The sequence below is a fragment of the Mixophyes fleayi genome, chromosome 3, assembly GCF_038048845.1.
Source record: "Mixophyes fleayi isolate aMixFle1 chromosome 3, aMixFle1.hap1, whole genome shotgun sequence".
Classification (NCBI taxonomy): domain Eukaryota; kingdom Metazoa; phylum Chordata; class Amphibia; order Anura; family Limnodynastidae; genus Mixophyes; species Mixophyes fleayi.
In genome coordinates, this window is record NC_134404.1 from 22,890,084 (window position 1) to 22,913,176 (window position 23,093).

The 23,093-nt window shown below is 41.5% G+C and overlaps 1 protein-coding gene and 2 non-coding genes across 4 annotated transcripts in view; all 3 read left to right on the forward strand.

Moving 5' to 3' along the window:
• Positions 1–6,929, forward strand: part of GATA4 (GATA binding protein 4) — a 75,436-nt gene extending 68,507 nt beyond the window's left edge. For both annotated transcript variants that reach the window (XM_075201214.1, XM_075201215.1), the window contains exons 3-7: positions 506–672; positions 1,872–2,079; positions 3,430–3,560; positions 4,207–4,254; positions 4,850–6,929. In XM_075201214.1, the coding sequence (XP_075057315.1) occupies positions 506–672; positions 1,872–2,079; positions 3,430–3,560; positions 4,207–4,254; positions 4,850–5,002 (707 nt within the window). In that variant the 3' untranslated portion in view covers positions 5,003–6,929. The remainder of the gene's footprint in view (positions 1–505; positions 673–1,871; positions 2,080–3,429; positions 3,561–4,206; positions 4,255–4,849) is intronic.
• A 14,311-nt stretch (positions 6,930–21,240) lies between these two features.
• On the forward strand, positions 21,241–21,312 carry TRNAA-CGC (transfer RNA alanine (anticodon CGC)). The gene has a single exon. It is a non-coding gene; the product is annotated as a tRNA-Ala (tRNA).
• A 1,416-nt stretch (positions 21,313–22,728) lies between these two features.
• On the forward strand, positions 22,729–22,800 carry TRNAA-UGC (transfer RNA alanine (anticodon UGC)). The gene has a single exon. It is a non-coding gene; the product is annotated as a tRNA-Ala (tRNA).
• The last annotated feature ends 293 nt before the right edge of the window (positions 22,801–23,093 follow it).

Below are 23,093 nucleotides of genomic sequence, written 5' to 3' on the forward strand. Positions count from 1 at the left end.
TTCACCTCCCTACCCTTCTCCGCTACCTTCGTAATATTAATTAAATGTCTTATAAGAAAGCAAAGATGTCCTACCTACAGTGTGGATAGAGTGTGGTGCAGACAGAGGTGTTGGTGGTAATTTTAAGTACACACATACACAGGAGGACCTAGACCTTTTCATAGGGGGATCGATTTAGCATAACCACACCCCTTCTACACTCTGATTGGTTGGCTCTGAATGGCTCTGCCCCTTCATTCACTTTAATCTTCTCTCTCGGCTGGAATTTAAAGGTATGTGCATTCCTGCTAGGGGAGGGCATTTGCCCTGATCCTCTGGATCCACCACTGCACTTACAGAAAAAGGTCTTATCTTAATAAAAACAACCAATGGTGGTGCTTCAGATGGGCTGTTTGCAAATATAATTCCGTTACACAAAGCACTTGTTTAGTAAACTTTTAAACTTTAAAAGGTGAATGGAGATCCCAGGACAACAGGATCTAAATGTGCCTCTCTCTGCTTTCAGAATTTTTTGACGATTTCTCTGAAGGCCGAGAATGCGTCAACTGCGGAGCAATGTCCACCCCTCTGTGGAGGAGGGATGGTACGGGCCATTACCTGTGCAATGCCTGTGGGCTGTACCACAAGATGAATGGAATCAACCGCCCACTGATCAAGCCCCAACGTAGGCTGGTAAGATCTTCTTTGGATTTCAGATAACGTTGTGTCCCTTTCAGTGTTAAACAGTACAAAAGCCTATAGCAACCACTGCTGTCTTAATCTGCACTGGGTGGGTGGAAGCTCACCGACGATTGGTTGCTGTGAGTTACTGTATGCTAACGCTTTAGGGTATATTTATCGGTTTCGAAAAAATTCACCAATGCTCTGCAATTTGCCTTTTTTTTTTGAAAACGGCAATTTTATGAAAGACAGAACCCGATGGGCTTTCTCTATTATAAAATTGGCGTTTTAAAAAAATGAGTTTATCGTAACCGCCGCTTGATAAATCTACCCATTTGTTAGTGAATAATATCAACTTGGAACCTTGAAATATGTTTCAACAACCAATGTTGAGCCTTTCTTATACAGTGGGCCCATTATTTGAAGATGTCTTGGATGTGTACCCCGTAGTGGAGCTCACCACGCTGCCAAGACTAACAGGAAAATTCCAAATATTATTAGACATTTTCAAAAGACAAATAATTGATGCCTAAATTAAAAGGCATTTTATTTTTCGACTTTGCTGCCTGTTAATTTGTCTTAACATTATACCCTACCTATGTTACTGAAGCAGCAGGTTCTCTGAATTTAAATCAGACAAGTCTAGGAGGTAGTGAGCATAAGGCAATGGGCAATCCAGCGATTGATTTATTTGATTGTCAGTTTCTGTACCGTGTATCGTATGTGTGTGAACATATTTCATGATGGAAATTATATCTCAATGGCTGGGATGGGAATATTTTTACGTTTGTATGCAGTGGGTGCAGTCCCAAATTTCTGATTAGTTGCTATGAGCAATATCACATTTGTTACCCGTTATCATAAATGTCCAATGCTGTGTTAATATTGCATTAGTTGAAATCTTCTGCCATCTAGTGGTGAAGGGAGAATTAGCGTATTTCTCTTATTTCTAAGTCACAAAGGAACCTGTACCCGTCGTACTTACGCAGTTATAATGAACCAATAGAATTAAACATGGTTAACTAGGATTCTCTATGGAGCATTAAACAATATTTCCTACATTGAGTTTAATTGAACAATGTAGCTTATTGCAGCAGAAAACTTGCAACAATACAACAATTTTAATTATTGAATATTTTACTCATGACATGATACAGTATAGCGTGATCCGGACATATATACCCTTTTAACGCTCACTTTTGGTCTTACAGTCTGCATCCCGTCGCGTTGGCCTGTCCTGCGCCAACTGCCACACAAGCACCACAACATTGTGGCGTCGAAACGCAGAAGGAGAGCCCGTGTGTAACGCTTGTGGACTTTATATGAAGCTGCACGGGGTTCCCAGACCTCTGGCAATGAAGAAGGAAGGAATCCAGACAAGGAAACGGAAACCAAAGAATCTTAGCAAGTCTAAAACAGGTAGGAATGGTTCAAGCATTCAATAAATTCTAGTCCGGGAGAGTGGCGAGACTAGAGGGCGGGAGGGGGTGGAGCGGGGCCAGAGCGTGTCATTTTGGACCCGCCCCGTGGCAAAAATGCCATTTTGTCGCAAGGGGTGGGGCCAAAATGTGTGATTCACCGCGAATCGCGTCATTTAGGCTAGGCAGATGCAGGAGACTTGCCTGCTCTCCGGGAAGTCCGCGAGACTGACCCGAATTTCGGGAGTCTTCCGGACATTCCGAGAGAGTTGGCAAGTATGTTCTAGATCACAAGGACAGAAGATGGGTGACACTACAGTGTCACCCACGATGCAAATTACCACTAGGGAGCAACGGTGAAACTGACCAGATATATGTCAACAGTAGCTCTCCAACATTTGTGGAACTACAAGTCCCATCTTGCCATGCCACTCCTGTTCCACCATAGCTGGAGAGCCACAGGTTGTTTGCCTCTGGTCTAAGCAATATGTGAGAAGCTTTACAATTTATATTTAGATATTGCATATTTTTTATGTACAGCGACTGATGCAAGTTTAAGTGAAATCAGTTATAGTTATATTCAATATTGCGTGGATCTGTATTATCTCTATTAGCATGTAAAATTCAAATATTAATTTAATTCTTACATTAGTCAAGGATGCAGTGATATAAATCATGCTTGCCTACTCTCCCGGAATTCCTGGGAGGTTCCCGAATTTGGGGAGTCCTCCCGGACTCCTGGAAGAGTAGGCAAAGCTCCCGCATTCGCCGAAATTCATGGCATTGAATGGAAGGGGACGGGGATTAATCGCGTCATTAAGCCCCATCCCCACTATTCAATGTTGTGAATTTTGGCATTTTATAGTGGTGGCAGGGCTATGGTGACACGACGATGTCACCACGCCCCCCCTCCTACCCCTTCTTGTCACATGACTTCTCCCCCGGATCTCCTGGGGGAGAAGCCTTAATAGTTGGTATGTATGATATAAATATATTTTGTGACATGATGTGATGACCCACTTTACTGCTTAATCAGTTGTACCTTTGGGCTGAAGGAACTGGTACATTACAGTACTTAAAGTACCTTTAAACCTAAACTACAAGTTTATATAAGAACTTCAAGTAACTTTCACAGACATAAATGCAAAAGTTTCAGGATCTTATCAGAATACATTTGAGATAAACTTGTGATCTGAGGGAACTGGGTTTTTCCTGTTCGTAATCTCACTGACGGAAACAGACAACGGTATCATAGAAATAAGTCCCTCATACAAGTCAGGAAAACCCAGTATACAGTATAGTGCACAATACAGTGTTTTACTAAATGTCGCTCTGATGCTCTCTCTCACAGGACCCAATGGCAGTGACAGCCTCACCCCTTCCACTAGCTCCAGCAACTGCCCCGCAGCAGAGGAAATGCGTCCCATAAAGATTGAGCCGGGATTGTCTCCTCCGTACGGACACTCTACTTCCCTATCTCAGGTATCAGAAATACAGGGCAAAGGAATAGACACCACAGTGCCCCTGGTGTCCTCCGAGCTGCGCTATCTAATAAAGTAGTACATATATTAGTTCCACCATATTACAATGGCTGCTTAACGGGTATCCGCAATAAAACCCATAGCTATCTTGACCATCAATGAGTCTACTGCTGCTTTGGAGATAGCCCTTGGTGCTGCTCTCTGTTAACCTGCTGTGGCAGTCAGGAGAATTTTAAATCCCAGCTCATCTTTGTCACTTGCAGATGATTAGACAGAAAGGTTGGGTGGAGTTTTATAATTGCCAAGAATGAAGCCTGATCACCGATCTAGCCACACAGATTGTGTCCATATCTGAGAATCCGGTGACCACGCCAAATAGGCAGATCGGACATGGCCACAAGGAACTTCCTTGTTCTAGTCAGCTGGCGGTACCATGCACGCCCGAACGGGCATAATGTGTATCTTCCATCCTGTCCCTTTGATTCCAATCTGGTTTGTATTGGATATGAATTGGGCAGAATGGTCATCTGATTACCCATATGCGCTACAATCTTTGCCCAATTTAGCCAAGTTCAGGCAAGTTGCCCAATATAATGATCTAATATTTGTATTTTTTCCCAATTGTTTCCACCCTTCCTCTCTTTTAGGGCTCACCGTTGTCTATCACAAGTCACGGATCATCTATACATTCAATGGTAGGTCTAAAGCTGTCTCCTCAGACAATCGACACATCTCCAAAAACCATTTCCAAACATGACTCATGGAGTAATCTGGTCTTAGAACCTGACTTCCAACACCCCTGGGCTTGGTAACTCAGGATTTGGTCATTATTGTTCATTACAGAAATTCTACCTGATGTCACCAAAAAATATTACAGCTCTCGAGAGACTAAAAAAAACGTCAGTTACTATATAATAAATAAATATGCATCATCGTCCAGTTGGGTGTTTTCCATCGACTCCATTTGATTCTGATCTGGTTTGAATTGGATATGACTTGGACAGAACAGGTTACCTGATTAGCCATATGCGCTGCAATTTTCTTCTAATTTAGTCAAATTGGACCAACCTAATTGGACCAACCTAATTTGATCAATCTGATTTGACCAATCTAAATTGACCAACCTGATTTGACCAGGTAAATCTATAGTTGCTATGGGTAGACCAGTCAGTTAGAGGACTTCCTGTTTTCTTTGCCCCATTTGTTCTTCCTTATGTGTCTCTTAAAACCACGTAGCTCTTATTTGTTTTACCAATATTTTATATACTCATTGCCAGTTCTCTGTTTCAGGCCTCGCCATTATCATCTATCACAAACCATGGATCATCTATACATTCAATGGTTGGTCTAAAGCTATCACCTCAAACTCATCACTCTACAATCAACCTATCTCCACAAGCCAGCTCCAAGCATGACTCCTGGAATAATATGGTCTTAGCTTAAAGTCACGTCGACAACTCACCTCCATCACCTCCTAACATCGTTTGAACATTGGGCTTCTCAACCAATGATTTGGTCATTGTACAGTGCAAAAACTGTACCTGACAAGCGTCACTAAAAAAAAAATGATTGCGAGCTCTCTCAAGAGACTGGAAAACGTCAGCTACTATAGAAATTAAAGGAACTACTAGCATTTAAAGAAATATTATTTCATAGCAAAGAACTGTTTATACATTGAACTGCTTATAATGTGAAAGGAGTGGACAGACGTGTGACTTGAACAGAATTTTTGGTTACACAATGACGTTTAATCCTCACTAAACAAAATCATTCTCCCAAGAATTTGTGTAAAAATGGTGGAAATGCAAATGTAAATAACACTGTCCGGGAAACTTTCAGGTTCTTTGGTAGATGAAAATTTGCAGTCACTCTTGTCGAAAACAGTGCAAATGGAATAATGGGAGTATTTTTTCCATCGAGTTCGATTTACCCTTCAACTTCTGAGTTGTGCTGTTTGCCATGGAGTTTTCTTGAAATTCTTCAACATAATCACGATTGTTTGTCCTTCTGTTTGTCAAAACAAATTGCAGAATCAACTCTACTTTAATTTCTCCCATTCCAAAGTAATTCTCTCATCAAGCATTCTAAGCATTCTAAGCATTCTAAGCATTCTAAGCATTCGAATAATCCTGTATGTCTTCGAACTGGACACTAGATTCAGTCAAATTTTGTGAACTTGGGTAGCAATCGATAATTATTTTGTCTGCATTAGATAATAATAACAGATTGCTCGGACAGATCTATCACGAGATGTAATGTTGTTAGAAGTAAATTCATTGGTTGTCCTTGAGATATTTGTTTTTACCTGCTCAAGACGGCAAACTACAAATCACTGTTAAACACTAAATCCATTATGTTAAAGTTGAAATAGGTGTTATTTAAGTATTGTCAATCTCGAATTTTGTAAGATGTATAAGATTAAATAGAATTGAACTTTGCAATTTATTTAAATAGGAAGTTTGCATAGATTCGATCACATGTGCTGGCATGATATCCTTTCTGTTTAGTGGGTGGTAACTTCTTAATGCCTATAGGCTTAACTGCCCTAAATTGCTATTAATAAAACTGTTTATTTGCCAAGGTAAAGATGAGTGAAGTTATAGCCAAATTGGCATTTTATGGTGGGATTGGCCATTTCTCAGAGGTCCGAAGTTCTGTTGATAATATATTAGAGTCACACTTTGGCTTTGCCCCTCCGCGGACTGACACCACACACTGTGATTGTAAATTTGAGGAATGAATAGTCGATGAATAGAGTTGGAATAATGACGGTCCAATCATTCTGCTGTATGATGAGGTTGGGGTACGACTGGAAAGACCTAAGACCAAATTCTGCTAGAGTAGTGAGCAACATTTCATGTCCAAATACAAAGCAAAGGAAACATTTCACAGAATTATTTTGGAAATTTCACAGAATTTTTTGGTGGAAATGTCATAGAAAAAGTTCCGAAAATTTCTAAGATTTGTTTTTGCAACTTTCAATATTTTCTGTGCTGAGTCAAGAAAGCCACCTACAGTCTAAGCACAGTACTACACTCCATTTCATGAAACATTTACAGATTTGTACATGACATCGATGAATGTTTCAGTCAGAAGAGAGGACATTGGTCAGGTAGTTAGTACAAAGTGACTGAATTAAACCATAACCATGTTCCTCTCCATCTATATTGTACCAAAATTCGCCTGATGCCAACACAGACGTAGCAATTCATGTGAATGCAGCCGACATTTTTAGTAATATTTGCCGGGGACATTTTGCAGCCTGTGCCTCTAGGGAGGTTACAAACCCTACTGCTTCCTTCAAACCCTACTGGTGGACCTTGGAAGCACTACTGTACCCATCATGCCCGTTTACCATACTTGCCAACCTTTGGCAAGCTAATTCCAGGAGATACCATGCAGGGGGGCGTGGTTGGAGGAAGGAAGGGGCGGGGCTTGGTAATTCGCGTCACTGTGGCACTGTGACGCGATTTGCGGTGAATCGCGTCGTTTTGAGGAGCATGTTGCCATATATGGGATATTTGCCTGCTCGCCCGGGAGACCTACCCAAATTTTGTGAGTCTCCCGGACATTCCGGGAGAGTTGGCAAGTAGGCCGTTTACAATGTCCTTATTCCATTCCTAGTATGCCACTTTTATAGGTATTAATTTATAAAGCCCAGAAAATAAGAATGAATCTGAAGAATTTTATTGAAAACGTAGAATATAGTGAATTCATAGGCTGCATTCTCATGATTGGCTGCCTCCATTGTGTGACATTTGAGTGACATTGAGGAAACACCACAAACATTACAGTTTTCTTTTTCCAAATAAATGGCATAATATTTTGTATTGCATCGGCATGTTTTTCTATTGTGATTGTAAGTTTATAGTGCCTGGGGTCTGGACTGAAATTTGTTTTTACCGGAACTCCCAGCCAAAATGGCCACCTGCGCAGTGATCTAGAGGCGTTTGCTGAAGGTAGTATTGAAGGATTTTTATTTGCGTTTTCATAACAATTCCATAGCAATATTCTGTTGCTTTTAAGCATGTTATGCTGATTTGTACCGTTGTGGTTTTAGAATTGTTGCTCATTGTGTGTTGGAGATGTGTATACTTCAATTTCCTTTCCCGTTAGATAATTCTAAATGTCACGACTCCGCTGTTTGTCTTTTGTATCTACGTATCACTCCAGAAACAGGTTTTGCCATTTTAAAAATGTTTTTTTTTTTAATCTTATTCCTATCTGTTTGGTTACCTGAGCGTCTGTCAGTAGAAGCAGCTTACAAGCACCTTGACATCAATCATTGCATCAATACTGCTCTTCATTCAGGTACAAGTCCAAACTGTGGTAAACGTTACATTACTTCTGGGAATTGGGAACCATATGCTGCCTAATGTCCCTAGGCAGTAGCTAGTTAGCCTGATGTTAACGTCATACTTTCCCACTCTCCAGGAATGCCTGGGAGACTCCCAAATTATGGGTAGGTCTCCCAGACACCCGGGAGAGCAGGCTATTCTCCCACATCCACTTCCTAGTTCAGTGGGCAGGATGGAGGCCCTGAAAATCGCGTCATTTTGGCCGTGGAAAAAAATGTCACCTCTGCGCCATTGTGTCGCTGGTCGGGCCAGAATGACGTGATTCGCTGTGCTCCACCCCCTGCTGTCCTCACGCTTCACCTCCCCACTGGGATAACAAGTTGGTTTGTATGGTTAACGTGCTGCTGTTGCCGGTGAAAGCAGCCAGTTTGTGGGTTGTACCAATATTCAGCCAATTGATTCACTCGGACCTGATGAGATCACTGAGGCCTCATGTCCCAACGATATAGTTATTTCCCAGCTAATTGATAGGCTGCGTTCTCAAGACTGTTGGTCCTGCATGATTGCCTATTCTGTCACGGGCCTCTGGGTCCCATAGAACATGGTAAGGGCCCCCATGTACCACCCAAGGGTAAAAAAACAGATACATATAGGGAATTCACAGGGGAGTTGGACTCCTGCAGCCCTGGGCCTCATAAAAACTGCATCCACTGCTACTATGGTAGATACGCCTTTGTTCTGGCACATTATTATTATGATAATCTGCTTTTAGATGTAACCAGGGAATTGCGCAGTCAATGCATGAAAAAGAAACTTATTATCGACTTCCTAATGTTTCCACAATGATAAGGATTGACAGACTGTCTAAGAGAATTTAATGCATCATAAAGCACATTCAGGGCTAGATTTACTAAGCTGCGGGTTTGGAAAAGTGGAGATGTTGCCTATAGCAACCAATCAGATCCTAGCTTTCATTTATTTAGTGCATTCTACAAAATGACAGCTAGAATCTGATTGGTTGCTATAGGCAACATCTCCACTTTTTCAAACTCGCAGTTTAGTAAATATACCCCTCAGCCTGCTTTCCCGGAATATCCAGGAGACTCACGAATTTTGGGAAGGCCAGGCGCGGGCTGGCAGATGTCAGCCTGGGGGGCGCACAGGCGGCCGCATCACATGACACGGGATGCGGCCGCGTCATTGATGTGCCTGTGCGCTGTGGCGGCCATATCACGCATATTGTGATGCGGCCGCCGGTGAAAATAGACTGTATTGCATCAGGGGGGGGGGGGGCGGCCAGGGGGGGGAAGGGGGCGGCCAGCCGGCCTACCTCCCGGCCCTAACATCGGTAAGACTGAGCGGCCCGCCATGATAACGCAATTTCTATCCAATAACGTCATTAAGGCCCTGCCACCCAATGCACAATGAGTTGAATTGCGTTGTTGCAAATTGCACACTTGCCCCTTGGACAAGTGTCCTCTGGGCTCCCCCGGGGGAGAAGCCCAAAAAGCAAGGTGTGGTCAGCAGCTATTTAATGTCTGGTAAACCATGGTGACTTGAAATCATTATTTTGCTGTTCTCTAACGTGCAATGGCAAATAAATGCTGTACATTATTGATGAAAACCGTCTTTAATAAAGATAACTAAAAATGTTGGTTTGAAAGGAAGTAAATTTCTGTTTTTACCAAAATTGTAAAAAAAAAAAAGTTTTTCCTCTTCCTAATGTTGGATTTGTAGAAGAACCTTTTAAACAAAACACATTGTACAGGTGTAAAATATTTGTAAGCATTTGTAGTAAAATGCCATTGACAACAACACTGTTGAAAACCTACCAAATTTAAAAAAATAAACAACCAAAAATCTGTCTTGTTCATTGCTCCTTTCTTACATAAAGGGTTTGGCAAAGTTAGTTGGCCTAGATGTTTGAAAGAGGGTTAGTTAAGCGCTACACATGAGTGGCTTCTTCTGGGCTACACCCAAAAAAGAAAGCAAGAATCCCCCAGCACAGTGCTGTGAATCAATTTTATTGTTGACGTATAAGGCTCCACAAATGGTCGGCAGTACCGTACGTAAGGGATATAGTAAAACAGTAGGAGGCAAAAAGCAGGATACTAAATAATAGGCAAATATGTATAATACTCAGCAAATGATTAGCCCAGGGGGTCAGGGAAATTTTTTACCTTTAACCCCCAAATATATTTAGATACGCCGACGTTACCCCCTTGGTTTGAAAGGAAGGAAATCATATATTATTAATTATTGGAATTCAAAACTGTATTGAATCTATTGAAAATTTCTTTTAAAGCTTCAACTTCAAAACTTCAGGTTATGGAGAAATGATGTTGCTTTATTTTTGATACGAGAGCATCAATATTGGGGCATTTTAATGTCAGAGCAATTTGGATACAGTCTTCAGTGTCCAATCGATTTCTCTGCTTTGTTTTTATGTTCTTTAGAGTGGAAAATCCTTGTTCGCACAGGTAGGTTGTTGCAAAAGGCAGCAACTTTTTGACTGCCTCCTCATGTGCGATTTTGATGCCTTTGCAGCTGTTGACATCCAAAAATATGACAGATCTGCTTTGTTTTCAAATGCAATACGTGCTTCATTATTGCATGGAGGCTCAAGAAGTGCCTCTGCCAACCCTTGAGGCTCTTCTGGTACAACAGCAATTTCACATTTAAAGGGGTCTACAATCCAACTGACAGCATGTGAATCGGCAGCATTACCCACAGGAAATTCAACTTTACCCCATTTGGGGTAATTTACCCCTGTTCCCTGATCACTGCATTACCCAAACCAGCAGGGAATTAAGTGCTTGGTGAGGAAGAGTTCTTTACAATGACTAGAGGTGGAGGAGCAAAATAGCACAATCAGATGATGTACCCAGGAATGTGGGCGCAGCAAACAGGATCAGAATCATGGGCTGCAGAATAAAGGGAAGACACAGGTGAGCTGGTGGCTCAGATAATGAGAGTAGGACGACACAAGGGAAGATTTGCAAATGTGAGTAACTGGGACTATTGCATTTTATATACAAATAAAATAGCAGCTCATTTATGATTCACAACGGTGTGCTGGGGACAACATGACTATATGTCCGCCTGCACGCCAACCTTTCACTTTTTTTTGAAGAGCCTTCATGGAGACACTTCTGAGATTTCTGTGTCCAATAAGCAAACAAATACCGGCAAAGACAGAAACATCACAATGTCAATGAGTGCACTCTTCAGAAATGGACAAAGTTAAATACATGTTAGTTTAGAGTACACGTAGGCCCGGTGACCTGCTTTTGGACCAGAAGTGAAGACAAGCTGGGCATAGAATTTCCTAAAATCTTGCACTTTCTGTAAAAAGGTTAAGTATCTTCTTCTGAAAACCAACCTTCTATTTTTTCCTTATTCTTGGGAGAGGGAACAGAAGAAGACAAAATGATCTACAGGTTGAGGTGAGAAGAATGTACCCTCTTAGAAAACAAGGAAATAGTAAACTAGAGAACCAATTCATTGTGGAATTCTGAAAGTTATGGTTCCAAACCCTCAGAACCTGTATTTCACTAACTCTTCTGGAAGATGTTATGGTCAGTAGGAAAGGCAGTACTCCAGGTAAAAGCGTTAAGAGGGATTTACTGGAGAGGTTAAAATGGAGAAACCAGCAAAGCTCTAAGAAACAATGTTAAAACCCAGGGTGGTATCCTACAATGAACTATTAATCTTCGGCCTCTGGACTCCAGACTACAGGGTGTTCGACAGTCCTCTGCTGACAATCACCTGGTCAATGTCACAAATGACTTAGGACCCCTACCCCCCTCCCTCTCCTGTCCCCCTCCTACTTCCCTCCTTTTCATTCTCCTCTCCCCCCCTCTCCGTCCCTGCCTCCGTTCTCCCCATTCCCTCCTCCTACCATTGTGTCTCTGTCCGTCCTACCCTCCCCTTAGATTGTACGCTCCTCCGAGCAGGGCCTCCTCTCCTTCTGTTCCCCACCACCTTAACTCTGCTCTCCAGCTCCTTGTCTCCTCCGTGAGGTCCTCCGGCCCCTGTCTCTACCCCGCTGGGGGCTCTCACCTCTAATCTAGCTGTTCATTGAGCTTCTGAGTTACTGTGATTTCTGTTAACTGTACTGCGCTGTCTCACCCTGTATCGTGTTTCTGTCTGTCCCTGTACGGCGCTATGGATACCTAGTGGCGCCCTATAAATAAAAATTAATAATAATAATAATAAAATAATAATAGGACAGAGATGTCCAAGCCCAGTCCTCAAGGGCTACCGACAGTTCATGTTTTCAGGATTTCTGTTTGTAGAAACAGGTGGGATAATTACTGACCCAACCAAAAAAGTGACCTGTGTATGATTAAAAAGATCTTGAAAACATGAACTGAACCCTTGGGATTAATAGCCTTAGTAGACGAGAGGTTGAAGCTGGGAACCTTGAGGAAGCTCCTGCTCATCTGTGCCTTAACCGGAATAGTAGCACAGCTTCTATGGGTACTGGTGACCTGAAACACAAAACTCAGTGCTGAAGACTGAATCAGAGAACTCAGGACTAGAACCTGCAGCAGCAAACCCAGGACTGGAAACGGTCATGGAACACATGAGGCCTGACCACAGGTGCACAGCCCTGGAACGTGCTGCTGGGAACTTGGGTGACTCAGAATTGGCACCCAGTGGAGCAACCAATGGGACATTTGGTACTGCTGACAGAAGATACAGCAGTCAGGAGCAGAGCACTTTGACATGCTGGTAGGAGATGCTGCAGTCAGGAACAGAATTAGAGCCAGGAGACCTTCACCTAAGGGATGAGAGTTGTTCTGGCAATGTGCGACCAGCAGCTCCTGGTTTAAGTAGAGTGTCCTGTGCATCGCTAGGCTGGCTGAATCATGTGACCGGAGTTGCTGGAGGCTGGTTTGTCAGACTGGATCATGTGATTAACTCCCAAGATGGCCAAGCCCATGAAGCAGAACAGCAGGGGGTGTTTGTTTACAGGTAGTGACACAGGACTCAGGAGTGCCATAGGCGGCTAGGTGAGCACAGATGGTGAGGTGACACCGCTGGACCGGGTAAGTAGGGCTAAGACCCCGATGTGTGACACTCAATTTCCATGTCGTCCATTACAACTGCTGAGGTTTATGATGAAAAATCAGTCCCTGATGGATCAAAAACATCCAAAGATTAATTTGGGTCTCAGCTTCCATTTTGATCACATGCGGAAAAACCACAGTGTCTTTGGTACAATAGTGATCATCCTTCCATCCTCTGAGATTTCCCTCAGAATACTGGAATTTAGCGGCACTGGAGTAAAATGTAAAGCTGCAATAACTCGATCATCCATAATCACAAGGTGAGAGGGTCTGTAACTCAGCGGTAGAGCGCATGCTTCTGTCACGAATCGGATAGATATTAAGTGGATCCCTTGTACCTGCCAAAGGGTAGCGTTCACTCAGAGGCGTGGAGTCTAACGAATAGGTGGTTTTGGCCAGTGACCCCCGCAAGAGCGTATGGATTTCGCTGCTCCTATCCCGCAGGTCGCGGTTCCCTGAATGAGTGTTGGCAGAAAAACTGATGGAGCTTGATACAGCGGAGCGGTGATGACAAGTCAGAGAGGCACTGAAGGTAATAGCGAAGGGGCCAGTCTCATAGGAATGCAGAGCAATGATAGTGTAGCGGAGAAAGTAGCAATTGAGTGGCAAATCTGTAAGTGGTAACTTGAAGCAACAACAGGAGAGGAAGCAATGCTGAAATAGAATAGCTGAGACATAGATGGTGAGTCAGGACAACTGCAGATGGATACTGATACAGTGGCAGTTCAATAAGGGCAATGATAGAGTAGAACTAGCTGTTCCGTAAATGGTAACTCAGAGCAACAGCAGGTGAATTACTGGTACAGCGTCAGTTCAAATAAAGACATTAGTGGAGTGTCACACTTCTGGTATAACAAACGGAACCCAATAGCCAGGTATTTCTGAAATAAACAGGATTTATTTTGGTATATAAATAAATCTCCAGTGTCCAACAAATAAAGTCCCAAGTCACAAGAAGATAAAGGTCTGGTGGAAGTATCAAGTACTTGTAGTCCAAATCACAAGAAGACAAGGTTCTGTGGAAGCATCTGGTTCAGATACAAACACAATACTTGTGCAAAGGCTTCATAACAGGAAGTGCCTTTTCTAGGCCCAAACAGGAAATGGGATCCAAGATGGAATCTTTATGAGACAGTCCCGGCCATCTTGGATAAGGGCTATTGTAAGGGCAAGTTCATAACAGATCCAAGATGGAAACTTCATGAGGCAATCACGGCCATCTTGAATGAGGGCAAATCAAAGGGCAAGAACATAACAGGATGCCTCCTTCTCAATGACGTCCTGTGGACGACTTAGGACCAGGCTTCCCAGGATGCTGTAGATTAAATGTTTTTACCAAAAGAGGGGCATGAACATCCTTAGCAGATTGCCAAGAGTCATCTTCTGGCCCATACCCCTGCCAACGTAGCAGATACTGTAATTGTTTTCGATATATACGAGAGTCCAGGATGTTTTCGACTATAAATTCATCATGCTCATCAACTTGAATTGGCTCAGGAGGAGGCAAAGAGTGACCAGGAAATGGTTTCTTAACTGAAGGTTTTAGTAATGACACATAAAACACAGGATGTACCTTCATGGAATCAGGAAGATCCAATCGAAAAGCTACTGAACTAATCTGTGCAATGATCTTATATGGACCAATAAACTTGCTTCCCAACTTAGAAGATGGTACCTTCATCCTTAAATGTCTAGTTGACAACCATACTTCATCACCAATACTAAAAGTTGGAGCAGCCCTTCGTGATCTGTCAGCATCACGTTTATATCTTTCTTGAGCCGTTTTTAGTGTCTCTTTTAATAATTCAAGATTACTTTGCATAATCATCAGTCTATATTCCACAGCAGGAATTGGAGAGTCACAAGGTAGATTGGGACATATATTTGGATGATATCCTAGATTAGCATAGAAAGGGCTAAATCTTGTAGATGAATGTTGAGAATTATTGTATGCAAACTCAGCCATGGGGAGGATATCAACCCAATCATCCTGTAGGTGACAAATATAACATCTGAGGTATTGCTCAAGTGTTTGGTTTGTTAGCTCCATTTGTCCATTTGACTGTGGATGAAATGCAGTGGACAAGTTCACCAAAATGCCAAGGGATTTGCAAAACTGTTTCCAAAATCGTGATGTGAATTGAATGCCTCGGTCTGACACGAGATCATTAGGAACGCCATGCAAACAAAAAACTTCTTTTATAAGTAAGTCGGCTGTTTCTTTTGCTGTAGGAGTACCCTGGCAGGGTATAAAGTGAGCCATCTTTGTCAGTGTGTCAACCACAAAGATAGTGGTCATATTCTTAGATCTCGGAAGATCTACAATAAAGTCCATGGAAATGGAATCCCATGGACGTGTAGGTATTGGCAAAGGTTGTAGTAGCCCAAAAGGAGAAGCACGAGGAGTCTTAAATCTGGCACACGATGTACAAGAGAATACATATTTTGCTACATCTTCCTTATAGTTGGGCCACCAGAATGAACGGCTTAATAGTTCTTGAGTTTTCTGTAGTCCTTTATGGCCTGCTAATTTAGAGTCATGGAATAGTTGCATGACCTTTAACCGTGCTTTTTCTGGAACGTATAGTTGATGTGCCATATGCCAGACTCTGTTGTCATAAGCTAAATTAACATTTTTTGGAGGATTCATGAGGGTAGAATCCATATCATATCCATTCTTGATCTCTGTTAATAACTCAGTTGTACAAATAACCCCCCAAAAATTTGAATCAGGAATTATTGTTTGAACAGGCTTTAACTGTTGAGGATTCTCCGCATAGGCTCTTGAGAGGGCATCAGCTTTTCCATTCTTCGATCCAGGTCTATAGAAGATTAGGAAATCAAAACGGCATAAAAAGAGAGCCCATCGAGCTTGTTGGGGAGATAATCTTTTTACTGATTTAAGGAATTCCAATTTCCGATGATCGGTGAGGACTATCACTTGATGCTTTGCACCGTCTAAAAGATGTCTCCATTCTGAAAAAGCAGCTATAATGGCAAGAAGTTCTTTATTTCCCACATCATAGTTCCTTTCAGAAGCAGTAATTTGCCTTGAATAAAAAACACAGGGGTGAAGCAACATCTTTTCTCCTACTCTTTGTGAAATTACTGCTCCTATAGCTGAATCCGATGCATCAGTTTCCAAAACAAATGGGAGTGTTGGATCCGGATGAATTAATATAGGAGCTGATGTGAACTTTGTTTTCAAAATGGAAAAAGCTTTTTCAGCGGCTGGAGGGCACTGAAAGGAAGAAGCCTTTTTTGTGAGCTGAGTAATGGGGGCAGTAATTCCAGAAAAGTTCTTTATTAAGCGTCAATAAAAATTAGCAAAGCCCATAAATCTTTGTACATCTTTGACATTTATCGGTATGGGCCAATCTACCACAGCATGTACTTTACAGGGATCCATACACAGTCCTTGAGGGGATATAATGTAACCCAAAAATTTAATTTGAGTGTGATGGAATTAGCATTTCTCCAACTTGATGTATAATTGGTTTGTGCGTAGCCGTTGTAGAATAATTCGAACATGTTTTTGATGTTCTTGTAAAGAATTAGAAAAGATAAGGATATCATCAAGATATATGATAACGAACAGATCAAGCAAATCTCGAAAGACATCATTTATAAAATGTTGGAAGGTAGCAGGGGCATTACATAACCCGAACGGCATCACGAGGTACTCATAATGTCCATACTTTGTTCAAAAAGCCGTTTTCCATTCATCACCTGGTCGAATGCGTATTTGGTTGTACGCTCCTCTTAATTCGAGTTTTGTGAAAATACTTGCTGTCTGCAGTCTTTCCAATAATTCTGGGATGAGAGGAAGTGGATGTCTATTCTTTATAGCAACCTTATTTAAATCTCTATAATCAATGCATGGATGCAAAGAACCATCTTTATTTTTCACCCCAAAAAATAGGAGCCCCTGCTGAAGATTTTGAAGGACTTATAAAGCCTTTAGTTTCATTTTCCTGCAGGTAAGTCTTTAGAGTCTTTAATTCAGGTTCAGCCAATGGATAAATCCGAACAAAAGGAATAGCAGCCCCAGGTAGTAGGTCAATGGGACAGTTTTATGATCGATTGGGGGTGGGGGGTAACTTGTCAGCATTCTGTTTGTTACAGATATCTGCAAAATCCTGATATTGAACAAGCAGTTGTTCCTCCACAGAAGAGGGGGAGACTGAGATCTGATTCTCTTTTTGTGCAACAAGAGGGACCACACTGATAGTATCTTGAAAATCTAAGGTTTGAGACTCCTAATTAATGGCTGGGTTATTGTTAGTGAACCAAGGGAGAACCAAAATTATGGGAAAGTTTGGAGAAGAGATGAGAAAAAAAAGTGAGTTCCTCCTTATGATTGGGTTCTATCATCAGGGACATTGTCCCACGCCGGTCCCATAGTTAGGTGCCGGCGCTGTGACTTTCCCTTTAAGAACCATGATTCTGCTTGCTTCTGCCTCAGAGACATTATTTTCACAGGTGCTCCTGGCTACTGTGATCTGGACCTCCTCCTGAACCTCATTGGTCCTGGAGCACTATATTAACCTCCCAACGTTATGGGCTCATTGCCTGTTCTTCGTGTTACTCTGGTTGCATTTGGATCTGGCTGTATACCTCTCCTTCCGTGTGTCCGTTACCTGCTCGCTGGACTGAACTCCTCACTGCTGTTCACCTGCAAGCGGCAAACTCCTCACCACTGTTCATCTACAAGCTGCAAACTCCTCACCACTGTTCATCTACAAGCTGCAAACTCCTCACCACTGTTCATCTACAAGCTGCAAACTCCTCACCACTGTTCATCTACAAGCTGCAAACTCCTCACCACTGTTCATCTACAAGCTGCAAACTCCTCACCACTGTTCATCTACAAGCTGGAACTCCTCACTGCTATTCATCTGCACGCTGAACAAGTATCATGAGTTGTTGCTAAACCTGTGCCTTATCTATTGGTTCAACTTTACTGCTGGTTGGCTAAGATCTCTGCATCTCACTGTTAGAGCTACTATCAAGTTTCCTGTCACCTGTAGTTCCACGTTTGACACGGGTTATCCTTACTCTGCTGTCACCTGTTTACTGAACTGTTATTGTGAACTACTTGTTGTGCCGGTGGCTGGTACTTGGGCTCAAGTTACCTGTCTCTGTTCATTTGCTTCATACTACAGCGAACTGACCATTGCAGTTACAACGAATCCTGCTACCTGTAGTTCCACGCATGGTACAGATACTACTCACGTCTCTGCTACTTCTAGGCAACATTCTGCTGCATATGTCAATGTTCATATAAGTCCTTGGGTGATGTTTAACGCTTGCTGTACTACTTAATAAGAATCAGCGATTCCAGTACCACCTGCTATGTTGAGTCATCTCTACTCTCGGATCATCTAGTTCTATATACTACTCTGTTTGGACTGTACGCTGTACCAGTGATTCACATTCATCTGCTGTGTGGTTCTCTATTGGATTCTAGTGTTCTTGTTTATCATCACTGCGTTGAACTGTATATCATCTCATCTCATGCTGTTGCCAAGGGTTACCGACTATGAAGTAGCATATGTGATTAATGTCTGCATTACAACGAATTGCCGTGTATTCATCTTTGCCAATATATATATCTAATTCCTTCCATTCCTGTTGTACCAACATTCAATATAATACGTTGCAGCACTACTACTTTCTCCTGATGCTTGTAAGCCGTGAACTTATCCTGAGAATATTATTGTGTTCTGCCTCCACCATCCTCTATAGTTGAGGCAAGGGATCTGCAAAACACCCTCAGAGCCGTGACAGACATAAGTTCTGTCTCATTTGTGATGGGAAATGGAAATTGCTGTCGCACTAATTCATATGTTTGGAAGCTTACTGCCCATTGGTTCTATATATCAAAATTATATCTATATGGGGTGCCACCTTAACTTGTATAACATTAAACAGAAAAGAAAAAGAAGTTGATTATAGGTGCACTGAAGCTTCAAATTCCCATTTGGATATTAATTAAAATGTAACTTTTATTGTTATGTATTAAAATAAGCGAAATATAATAAAATATACTAAAAACAAAGGCTGTCTGCACATATAACCTCCATAATATGTTGACTTATGCTATAGGTAGATTCTTAATATCACTGCTAGCTGCAGTTATATATTACTAGGTGATGCTGTGTATATCAAGACACAGTTTATCCTCCCCGCTATGTATCTTCTTAAGAACGGGGATAATTTCACCACTAGCTGCAGTTGTATATTACTAGATGACTGTGTGTATCAAAACACAAGATATTTTCCCACATTAAGCTGGTTCCATAATAGGATTTACTCGCGTCCTCGCTGTCTGCACAAACTATACCTCTTAAACTGGCAGCTTGTATAACATAATACTCCGATAAAACCAGAATCAGTTCGGAGTTATTATTTAGGTAGACAGCAATACACTCCCCGTTTTGCAAGGAGACACTACAGCTTAAATTTAGGAGTTAATGTGATAGTGGTCTCGCTACAGTTAAAATCTGTTAATTAACTAGTAAATCCTATTATGGAACCAGCTTAATGTGGGAAAATATCTTGTGTTTTGATATGAGGGCAAATCTAAGGGCAAGTACATAACACTACCACTGATTTCGACCCTATTACCAACATGGAAGCCAGAGGATATCTATAAATAGCATCCTATCTCATCCAATTATCCAATGTCATTGTTTTATACATGTAACACCTGTTAGTAGGGTAGATGTTCCTTCTAAAATAGTTTCAGTCTCTCCACCTGTATCTTGACAAGTATTTGACTGTTGAGGATTTGAACAACCGGTGGTTGAGTCAGGAAATTCTCCCTCCCCCAATACCACACTCACAAATCACTCACAGGTAACAGTCTAATTCCAATCAATTAGTGTCCATTTATTATTCCTTCAGAGTATAAAAGGATTTATTGAATAGCATCTATGGAATAGGATTAGAGAGTTAGGAGAATTATAATATTAATGAGCTGACTGTTTAATGTGAGCAAATCCCACTATATATCCAGAAATGTTTGCTCCAATTACACCATAAGAACAAGGGTACACAATCTTTATAATTATAACACCTTCTTTCTAGGGCCTGGAAAGGTGATGTTACAGATCTTGCACCCCTTTCCTCTTCCTTGTAGTGCCTCCACATAAATTTTGACTCGTGGACTGTGCAGTGAATGTATAAGGGCTCAGCTTCTGCAGCATAACAGGGAGCACTCTTCTGTAATGGGCAAAGTTATAATACAATCCATAAGAGAGGATGTATCTCAGTGTTTGAGCACATTCAGGAGGCCCCGAATTAGAAGCCTGATGACCTGCTTTTAGAAAAGAGGTGAAGACATGCTGAACATAGAATTTCCTAAATCCTTGCACTTTCTATAAGATGGTTAACTGTCATCTTCTGAAATACAAGTTACCTTTTTTCCATTATTCCTAGGAGAGGGAAATTAAGAAGGCAAAATGATGTCCAGGTTGAGGTGAGAAGAATATACTATCTTAAAAAACAAGGAAATAGTCAGCAAACTAGTGAGCCAATTCATTGTGGAACTCTGTAAAGTATGGTTCCAAAGTCCTCAGGACCTGTATTTCACTAATTCTTCTTGTAGATGTTAGGATTATTGGAAAAGGCAATACACCAGTTAAGAGACTTGAGAGATATACTGGAAAGGTTCAAATATAGGCACAAAAGAGCTCTAAGAAAGAATGTTAAAGCACAGGCGAGATTCTACAATGATTTGGGCGTATTCAACCGTTAGACTCACTAAATAATATGACAATTAAAGGATACAATGCCCAAGTGTGCTTAAAGAATGGATAAATTGCATGTTCAACGTTCAGGGCTCAGGTGACTTTCAAAACCCATCGAAAGGAACTCTTCCATATTTTTAGCCAAAAAGTTTCCAACATGCACTTTGGATGCTACACACCAGGTTGCAAAAGTCTTCCATACCATTGAATATCTTTTAGAGCTGGATGACTTCCTAGAAGACTACAGGCTATCGGACAGTACTCTGCTGACCATCAACTGTGAAAATTTCCATGCCTTCCATTACAACTGTTAGGGTTTCTGATAAAAAAATCAATCGCTGATAAGGAAGGCTCACAAACATCCAAAGTTTGAATTGCGTCTCTACTGCAATCCTGATCACCTGCGGAAACCACAGTTTCTCTACTCACCATCAGAGTATCATGGTGCTCATCGTTCCATCCTCTTAGATTTAATTAAGACGACTGGTAAAGTAGTGGCACTGGAATAACATGTAAATATGCAATCACCCGAACTCCCTGCTCAAAAAACAAAAGGGGATGTAGCTCAGTGGTAGAGTGCATGCTTCGCATGTATGAGGCCCCGGGTTCAATCCCCAGCATCTCCAGCTTTTATGGTTACTTTCGCAATTGAAAGTTATGTCTCCGGAAGAGCCAAGGAAATCAAGCAAAATAACAGATGAATGGGAAAAAACTTGATTAATAAGGATTTTAAAACAATGATGGAATGGCTCAGTGTTGCACTGTAAAGGAAAGGCTGAAAGAGACAATGGGTCATTTTAAAAAAAAGAAACATTAACATGTCTGCACGCCACCCTTTACCTATTTTGAAAACCTTTCATGCAGATGCTTTGTGTTGTGACTTGTGAGATTTAGGGCCACAGTAGCATATAAACACTGGCAAAGATAGTAACATCACTTCAATGTCCATGAAAGCACTCTTCTGTAATGGGCAAAGTTATAATACAATCCATAAGAGAGGATGTATCTCAGTGTTTGAGCACATTCAGGAGGCCCCGAATTAGAAGCCTGATGACCTGCTTTTGGAAAAGAGGTGAAGACATGCTGAACATAGAATTTCCTAAATCCTCGCACTTTCTATAAAATGGTTAACAATCATCTTCTGAAAGACAAGCTACCTTTTTTCCATTATTCCTAGGAGAGGGAAATTAAGAAGGCAAAATGATGTCCAGGTTGAGGTGAGAAGAATATACTATCTTAAAAAACAAGGAAATAGTCAGCAAACTAGTGAGCCAATTCATTATGGAACTCTGTAAAGTATGGTTCCCAAGTCCTCAGGACCTGTATTTCACTAATTCTTCTTGAAGATGTTAGGATTATTGGAAAAGGCAATACATCAGTTAAGAGACTTGAGAGATTTACTGGAAAGGTTCAAATATAGGCACGAAAGAGCTCTAAGAAAGAATGTTAAAGCACAGGCGAGATTCTACAATGATTTGGGCGTATTCAACCGTTAGACTCACTAAATATTATGACAATTAAAGGATACAATGCCCAAGTGTGCTTAAAGAATGGATAAATTGCATGTTCAACGTTCAGGGCTCAGGTGATTTTCAAAACCTGTCGAAAGGAACTCTTCCATATTATTAGCCAAAAAGTTTCCAACATGCACTTTGGATGCTACACACCAGGTTAAAAAAGTCTTCCATACCATTGAGTATCTTTTAAAGCTGGATGACTTCCTAGAAGACTACAGGCTATCGGACAGTACTCTGCTGACCATCAACTGTGAAAATTTCCATGCCTTCCATTACAACTGCTAGGGTTTCTGATAAAAAAATCAATCGCTGATAAGGAAGGCTCACAAACATCCAAAGTTTGAATTGCGTCTCTACTGCAATCCTGATCACCTGCGGAAACCACAGTTTCTCTACTCACCATCAGAGTATAATGGTGCTCATCGTTCCATCCTCTTAGATTTAATTAAGACGACTGGTAAAGTAGTGGCACTGGAATAACATGTAAATATGCAATCACCCAAACTCCCTGCTCAAAAAACAAAAGGGGATGTAGCTCAGTGGTAGAGCGCATGCTTTGCATGTATGAGGCCCCGGGTTCAATCCCCGGCATCTCCAGCTTTTATGGTTACTTTCGCAACTGAAAGTTATGTCTCCGGGAGAGCCAAGGAAATCAAGCAAAATAACAGATGAATCGGAAAAAACTTGATTAATAAGGATTTTAAAACAATAATGGAATTGCTCAGTGTTGCACTGTAAAGGAAAGGCTGACAGAGACAATGGGTCATTTTAAAAAAAAGAAACATTAACATGTCTGCATGCCACCCTTTACCTATTTTGAAAAACTTTCATGCAGATGCTTTGTGTTGTGACTTGTGAGATTTAGGGCCACAGTAGCATATAAACACTGG